Source organism: Oenanthe melanoleuca, chromosome 2, assembly GCF_029582105.1.
Source record: "Oenanthe melanoleuca isolate GR-GAL-2019-014 chromosome 2, OMel1.0, whole genome shotgun sequence".
Classification (NCBI taxonomy): Eukaryota; Metazoa; Chordata; class Aves; order Passeriformes; family Muscicapidae; genus Oenanthe; species Oenanthe melanoleuca.
In genome coordinates this window covers 137360957-137369910 of record NC_079335.1, presented here as the reverse complement: position 1 = coordinate 137369910, position 8954 = coordinate 137360957, and the positions used below count along the sequence as shown (strand labels likewise).

The 8954-nt window shown below is 36.4% G+C and overlaps 1 protein-coding gene across 1 annotated transcript; it reads left to right on the top strand.

Annotated features, from left to right (window-relative positions):
* The first annotated feature begins 2373 nt into the window (after nt 1-2373).
* Nucleotides 2374-7971, top strand: LOC130249814 (uncharacterized). The gene is made up of 6 exons (XM_056484897.1): nt 2374-2586; nt 3869-4015; nt 4734-4811; nt 5883-6020; nt 7102-7179; nt 7687-7971. Exons 1-6 carry the CDS (start codon nt 2428-2430, stop codon nt 7783-7785), a joined length of 699 nt encoding a protein of 232 aa, XP_056340872.1. The 5' UTR covers nt 2374-2427; the 3' UTR covers nt 7786-7971.
* Nucleotides 7972-8954: the final 983 nt, after the last annotated feature.

Below are 8954 nucleotides of genomic sequence, written 5' to 3'. Positions count from 1 at the left end.
AGAAAATGAACTATTGTTTCCTCTGTCAAACCAGCAGAAAGTGGCCAAAACACAATAAAGACTTTGGTTCTTATGATCAATAAATTTTCTGTGAAATATTTTGAATTATTTAATTATTTTACAAGCCTTTAGTTTGTTTGCTAACTCATTTAAGAGAAACACAGCAGAGCAAAAATAATCCCCACATCAGTGCTGAGAACCTTATAAAAGGAAAACCACAATACAGGAACAAAATATTAAAGTAAAAAAGTATTTCAGGTGCCAACCCCAGCCACTAATGGAGTTCAAATGCACAAAAGGAAATTATATTATCCTGAAATGTGAAGCTTAATGTTGAAAGCCAAGCTGGGTGGAAAAAAGTGGCAAATTTTAAAACAGACATTTGCCAGTCATCTTTCAGACCATGAAAAGTCTATAATTTCAACAATACACGAGTAGCATTCATGCTGTTAAGATAATCTAATTCTAAAGGTAAATACATTTTTCAAAAAAAAAAAAAACTGTTACTGAGAGATTTGTAGGTTCAAATAAGGTTATTTTCATTGCTATGAAAAATGTAGTTTTCTCTCTTCATTTTTTGTGATTTTTTTTTCTTCAACAGAACATATCTGCATCCTGATACTAACAGATGATTACAAAAACTCACAGAGGTAAACTAGATGCTCACAATATGGTTATTTCACCAGTCATCTGAGAAAGAGCCTCTACTAGCACACACAGCATAAAGAAAAACCTTTTGAAAGATGATGTGTTTTAGCTGCAGTCCCATCAAACACCTTCCCTGAATAAACTCTCCAAAGTGGTTGAAGCAAACTTTATTGGAGGTACAATAAAATTCCAGAAAGAACAGTAAGGATTTTGTCAGAAGATACCACAGAAAAATCCTGACTATAAACGAATCCCTAAGATTTAGGTCCACATCTGCAGCATCAAGTTAGGTGGTCAGGGGCTCACACTGAAAGGTGTGATCACATTGAAGTGGCAATTGAGTCTGAAAATGTTCCAGCTCCAGCACTGCTGCCCCTTGCCCTGTTAGCACTGCCCTCTATTCAATCCTGACATGCACTATGTTAGGACAGCAGAATCCTCCATTCACCCTTCCCTGGTGGCTGCAGGGGTCTCATGGTGAATATTCAAGTCCTGTGTCCAGAATCTACTGCTCAAAAGATGTTGATGAGAGATCTCCAAGACATGATAAAATGAGGCCTCTTTTACCACACACATCTAGTTCTCAGACAAGTGGCAGAAGTTGCCCTTAATTCCAGCTGTGAGGTTCATTTCAGTACCTGATGGTTCATGAATGGCACATGGAGAACTGACATCCACTACCAGTGTTACAGTAAAATATTAAAGATGGGCAGACACTCTGTAAAGGGACAAACTGACAAAATATTACAGAGGAAAGTTACAAATATGATCTTTATGTGATTTCCAGAAGGTGTATGTTAGGTGTCTGAGGACTTCTAAAATTACAAGCAAATCCATCCAGAAAGAGCTTCAAAAACCTGGTCCCCTTTCTGTCAGTATGTGATACAGTGCTTAACACTTGGCCAAATTATCACAGAGAAACTTCAGGCAGTAAGATGAAGGAGCTCAGACAGGTATGAAATAACAAGAACAATACAGTTGGATGCTAGACCTGCTTTGAGTGTTAGTGGGATTTAAAAACCCCCAGGGAGAAAATGCAATGAAATTTTATTGCTGTTGTTGTTGTTGTTGTTGTTGTTGTTGTTGTTGTTGTTGTTGTTGTTGTTGTTGTTGTTCTTCTTCTTCTTCTTCTTCTTCTTCTTCTTCTTCTTCCTCCTCCTCCTACTAATACTGCTACTACTACTAGACTATTACTACTACTACATTTTCTAATTTTCTAGGGATTAGTCCTCTTTGAAGTTAATTCTCTTCAGTACCTCCAACCTACAATAAAATAAAAACTTCTGCAGATTACTTCATAGCACTTGGTACAACTTCTGGAATTAATGTCTATATATACACACATGTGACACATAATATGTGTTTGCATATGAGCGCAAAAGTAAAGTAAATTTACACTCAAAAGTAAATATAATAGTTATAGAACTATAAACTAAGAAGTTCACACAGAAGGAGTACAGTTAAACTTTTTTACTGTTCAATTACTACCAGTATAAGCCACATTGAGTAAGTTATATGAAGTTCTACATTCATATTGTGAATACAGAAGACAATACAATTCATATAAAAGAACAGTGTGCTCTGTAATTTATCACCCACATGTGAATATTTACAAACTGTTAACAATAAAGTTGTTGTAAAATAAAGTAACATAAAAATTAACATTTTGTTCTGCAGACTCTAGGGTTTTTTCTGTATAAATAGAACCTCCAAAACGTGCCACCCACATACAGCCTGGAACATCCCTTGCCTGGAAATTAACACACCTGAAAGGATGGAATGCTGAAAGAAGGTAGTTTCACTCTGCATCATCTACTGAGAGTAGGTGGTCAGAAATTAATAGAAGTGGAAGAAGACTATTTAAAAGGGACTCACCTGAAAGAATGGTACCCCAGGAGCCCTACAGAAGTGCACCAGGAGCTGAGTATTATCCACAAGGTAGGCCATTTTGATTTTATTGCTGCTTTTTCTAGATGAGTTTTGTTTATTAATTTAATTTCTTCCTTTTTACTTTACTACTGCAAAGCAAAATGAATTTATGAAAAAAAAGTCCAATTAAAATGCAACCTTATATTTAGAAGAAACTGCTCTAAATCATGCTCTGAGTTTCAAGTGGCAAAGTTACAGGAATTATAGAAAACTGCTGGAAAACTGGAGAAACTAATTTTTAATTTGTTGATTAGTAGGAAATAGTTTATACTTAGTAGAATTTATTACTGCAAATAATGTCAGTTTTCTAGATACTGCATGAATTTATGAAAAAAATATTTCAGGGAAATAGAAATTGATTTAAAGAAAAAACCCACACATGTGACTCTTCACATATTATATAAATTTAATTATATATAACATATATATAATTATAAACAAATATAGATAATGTTTATATATAGTACTTTAAAAAGGGTTTCCTCATATTATAATAATATGATTTATTAAGGGTATTCCAACAGGCTGACAGATAGATAGAGGTGCTTCATAAAATGAAACAAGGCACCATTACTATTTGATCTGTAATTTTTTCTTATATATACATATATATACACAAATAACGGGATGAGAATGCTGGAGCAGCTGTCTTGAAGTTTTTATTCCATCATAATTACCAGTCTCATTTTACAGAGCCAAGCACATGAGATGGAAACAGCTTCAGCTGCTAGCACAGCAGACGAAATTCTCTTTGTTACAAAGTCTTTTAACAACTTTCTAGCCAATAGCATAATGTTAAATTTAAGCTGATAAGCATTTGCTCAGGCCAATTAATAAAGCTGCACGTACATCTTACTTTAGACAATGCTTGCTTGTAGTAGCTTAAAAACAATGGATAAAGGTTCACTATTAAACTAACATATTTCTACTATCTAGCTTAACATTTTCCCAAGGCCTCTCTCCACACAGCTCACAGCCCTGTTGTTCCTCGTCCTTGCAACCTCAGCATTCCTGCATTCTTCCATTCTGAGATTTGCTTTCACACAGCTTTTGAGAGTTTTCTACCTTTTCTATTTCCCACACAGTTTTTCTATTTATTCATTTGATAAATATATTTAACTTTCAAATGTTCCACCATAAGATCTAAACTTGTTAGGTCAGTCACAGAGCATCTGTAAATGCAGAGCATAGTGAATAAGCAGGAGCTAACAATCACCTACACTTGTGTGACTTAAAACTGTAAAACCTTCCTGATTTTATTAATCCTCCTGTCTTCTTCTCCAAATTCCAGAATTTGGCAATGTATTGCCCTGGGAGCTGCTTCTTCCTCCTAACTGGCTGCCTCATTGCTGCATCCCTTGGTGATCCCCAGCACAGCAGCCACCAGTGCTTCCAGAGTGTGCCCTGGGGTGAGCTTTTACAGGAGATTGAGCAACTGGTGAGTCAAAGTGTAAAACACTGCCACATCTATAGATGTCATTCTCCATCCTTCTCCAGTTTAGGTGTAAGGAATTCTCAAATGTGTAACTGCCAGATTACGATTTTTTCCCCCTCACATAATTAAAAAGTTATGAGTCAGATGTTCCTTCTCTCCAAACCCAAGAATCCTAAATTTATATTTTTTAGTTTGCATTCATCCTGTTGAATATATGACATTTGTGTGCCTTCCCAAGAAGAACAAAAAGTAATCTGGAAGTCCTTCTAATTGGCATCAGCTGAAACTGCAACACCATAATGAACTTTTACCATTATGTAATCCCACTGAAACAAAAAGACATCTACAGTCACAAAGTTTTTGGTACAAATACTCTCTGGAGTGTTTTTGAAATCAGCTATATGGAAAGTTTCCCACTTTGGCTTCTCTTGTGGCCTGCTCTTTCCTAAACTGTTGAGTTCCTCAGCAGTTCCTCTGTACATATTGACATCCCTGGAAAATTTGAACAAAGTTGAAACAAGCAGCTATTCTTCCCATTTCAGACAGGCTTGGGAGGCAAATGACTTCATTCATTCTTCAGACTCATGAGATATAATGTCAGTGTCATCACTTTTACTCTTCATTGTTAAGAAACCAAGTGAGAAGTCACTTCTATGAATTTTTTAGATAATAAACCTGGTTTAGCACATGCTTATAGTTTCTATATTATGTTTTCTTTAAGAACAAAAGAGGCTTTTCCTTGGAGTGTGAGGAAGTGAGCAATGAAGACTTGTGTTCCCCTGAGCAGATGCTGAAAGCAGTAAGTAGAAAAATACATGTACTTGACATTATCTCACTGTAGCAGCTCTACCTCACACAGCCTATGCATCTTGTCATGGGACTTCCACTCTAGAATTGTGCCACATTACAGTACAGGCTTAAATGATAACTCTGACTGTTGACTTTTAAGTCTAAATTATTTCCTGGAGAGGTTATTTATGGAAATCACTGCTTTCTTCTTTTTCCTACTATTTAAGTAATGATGCCACTTTTACAAGAAAAGGGTTAGATTTTTCTTGTTAGTCATGCTGTTAAAAGGGAGAAAATTAGTTGGGATCAGTCTGGTAGCCTGGAAACAACAGAACAGCATGCTGGCCTCAGTTTCAGCCAGAAGCAGATCCCATGAAGGCAGTGCAGGGGTAATTCCATGTACTACTCAGCACATGCATCACTTCATGTGCACAGCTCACTTTCTGTCCAGACCTGCAATGCCACAAAATAAGGTGCTGGTTAAGGATGTGGTACTGCATCCCAGCAATTCATTCTACCTGTTTCCACTTCATCTCTTCAATGGATCTTCCAAAATGCACCCTGGCACCAAAAGGGAAGGATGGCAATACTGGCCTCTCCTGTATGTCATCTTCTCTGAGGTAGAGGGAACTGCCCTTCATCAGACAGGGACTGTGCTTGGGAGGAAAGCCCTGCACAGTCTGATGTCTTGGGCCTGAATTCAAAAGATCTGCTTCTGCCTCTTGGCCTTTTATTGACTATTGCTTATGCATTATAAATTTTGAAGTATATAAATGCAACCCAAAAATGCAAGATATACTCATTTTCCAAAATAGGGCCCCTCATATTCAATTAAAGCAAATTGAATTGAAGAAACTTATGAATTGTAACTAGAAGTTGAACATAAAATTCCTGATTTCCAAATAAATGCCATGTTTTCAATGCATATTATTAGCTGGAATTTTTGTACTGAAAAATTTAGAAAAGCACAAGAAAGTGGCAAAAATTGTTTAAGAACTTATAATAATTGGACTCAAGTACTTGAAAAATCAACTCATATTTAAATGCAGACTTCAGAAACCATTTTTTTTTGTTATCACAGGTTAAATATGATAATGCAGCCATTGTTCATATAGTGCATGAAATTGCTGAGTTTTTCAAGAGAGCAGACACTCCTTTTCAAGACAAGAACATTTTTCTGAGAGGAATGTATGAGGCTCATGCTCAGCTCAAGACATGTGTAAGTACAATTTATTAATTTATGTTGCATGATATTCAAGTCAGGTATTTATGGTGAACAAAACTGATAATATGTATGCTGAAAATGTAATAGAAAACTTAAAAGACTACATTTTCAAATTAGGATACCTAAATCATATGTTTGAAATTAATGGCAGGCATCTTTCAATTTGTTTACTGACCTGTATGATACAAGAAATTTTAAATTCACACATTTTATTTATGGTCTTATTTAAAGACATGATGCCTAAAGGTGACTTTCTTCTCCTTAAACACTGCACTAGTTCTAAACAGGAGTACTTACTATTTTAAATAAATATCAGTTTCATGTGTTTTTATTCAAGTACTTATGACTTCTGTCAAGACAAGCTGACAAGTTGACATGCAAGTTGTAGACAAAAAATCTTAGGTCAGCATTCAGCCTATTTCAGCTGAGCAAACTACTTAAACATATATGCACAAATAGTTAACTCAGTTGGGCTCAGCTCAAGAACTATTTACAGAGGACAAAGCCTCAGATTTACTTGCAGCTTCCCTTGCACCCAATGCCTGTGCCAGGCACCAGATTTGCCAACAAACCTGCAGGAGAGCAAAACTGGGCACACAAAGGCACACTGGGCATAGACCCTGCCCATGTCCACGGCTGGACACTGGCCTGAGCACTGAGCACTGACCTCCAGCCCCACACTGCTGCTCCTGACCAGGACCAAGTGTGTACAGCTATGGACAATAACTACTGCCCAATACATTATACACACACATACACATCAATAATTATTTTGTGTTACTGATCAAACACAATCACATCTGTAACACTGAATGTCAATGATCACCAAATCTGAAATCTGCTTCCTTCAGACAGCTCACACTGACAAGACCAGTGTTGTCACAAAACAAAAAGATCCACAGACCCTTGCCTTGCCCTGAACACTGATGTATTCATTTCCTGATCTCTCTGCAGACACAGTGTGTGCTGCTCTTAGTGCTCTCAGTCGATGACCATGTCCATCAGAGGGCACTGTTTGAACTTTTATTTACTACTCATCGTTCAAGCTAACAGTTTCTTTTCCTTAAAATAACAGCTGAAGTCCAGGCGTAACATCAGCCATGAGTCTGTAGTGAAAGACTGCTTCAAAAAAATGGATGAATTTGTGGCCAAGGTAAGTAGGCTGTTTCTTTCCAACTTAATTTAAGGAAGTCTAAAGATAAAAAGCAGATTCTTATGCAAGAATTCACACTGCTGATCAAAGCTGTACATACCTGTGAAACTGTGCCCCACTTCCATGCATTATGGATTTTCACCCACTGAAAATCTTTTGGTCCATACTCATGTCAAGGCCAATGTATCATGACAGGCTTTTAAAAAAACAGTTTTAATCCAGCACCAAAACCCCATGACAGTCTGTGTCCTTTTAGGAAAAAACTTTACGTCACATGGGTCAGGATTACCCATGTTTGTGTTGGTGGAAAAGAAATGGTTATTATATACACCAAAGAATATTTGCACTTTAGACAAACTTCCTAAAATTAGTATTAAATTTTTGTTTAATTTCTTTTAAGTAATTATATGCTTGTTCCCAACTCACATTTTGCTTGCCATAATACTGGACATAATTTATACAAACCAGTTAACAGACAATTGCTAATAACCTTTTTTTTTTTAACAGTCAAATGACCACTGCATTTGGCAAGAGATCCATGCACATTCCAGAGAGATACTCCAAAGAATTGAAAACTACTCTTTCAAGAGAAGAGTAACACATTAGCAAAGCCAACTGCCATCAAATACTTCAAGGATCTACAATCATGCCAAGATGTAAAAATTAAAGGAAGAAAAAATCACATTGTTTTCATTTAGGACTATAAACAGATTAATTTATTTTTGTCAAGATATTTTTCTAAACTACTATAAAAACTTCAGCCTTAATAAAAAGATGCAAAAACCCCTATGGAAATCTATTTGTATTTATTTGTTTTACAAAAACAAAGGTGACATTTTTCATAAAATAGGTATTATAGATAAAGCCCTCCAAAACGTGATTTCAAACTAAAAAGTGAGCATATCATTTACACTATTTGATTTCACAGTACATCCACCAAGCTCTGGAAACACAAACCTCTGACAGCCTAATGCTTTTGCAATGCACATCTCACATTTGCACTCTTGCACTTTTACCACTGCAGTCACAAGGCTCCCTAACCATTCATGTGTGAAAAAATCAGTCTCTTTCCACAACACTGTGCTGCCAGGCTTCCACAGCCATTCAGGAATTCTGAGATTGCAGTTTGATCATCCAGATGTAAAATTTTTGTATGTATAGATATTTTGAAAACAAACAAAACAAAATAAACAAACAAACAATCTCTGTGTTCTATTGTAAAGACTGGGCCCCTCAACAGCAGAACACCTTTAAATGCTCTCATGGTATCTAATAGGCATTGGCAGCACTGCATACTGGCACATTTTTCCAAACAGCTCACTGATTATTTGAGAGCTGTAGAAGAAGATAACATCTATGAAACTGACAGTTTTGAAGCAGAGAAAGGAGGGTTACAGTGGGTGCACAGTGTTTCATAACATCTTTTAGCAGTGAGATATTCCTTACTCCTGTGGTTCCTCCTTTCTAGGCACTGATTTTCAAGCTGTCTCTTCAGACAAAGATGTTAAAACAGATCAGCAGACTGCAAGAGATTGTAATACTTACACTTAAGTTAGATTGCACAAAGATGAAAAGAGTAAAAATCTTTGTAATAGCCTATGTGTGTCATTTTCTTACCATTTTTGGACATTGGTTTTTTTGTTTGGTCGGCTGGTTTTAAATCTGATTCGAGTCTTTACAGGCAGCCTAGAACCTCACTTCAGCATGACTTTCCCATATTCACAAGATCCCTTCATCTCTCCTTTCAAAAAATGGCTTCAGAATAAAGCCCAAGC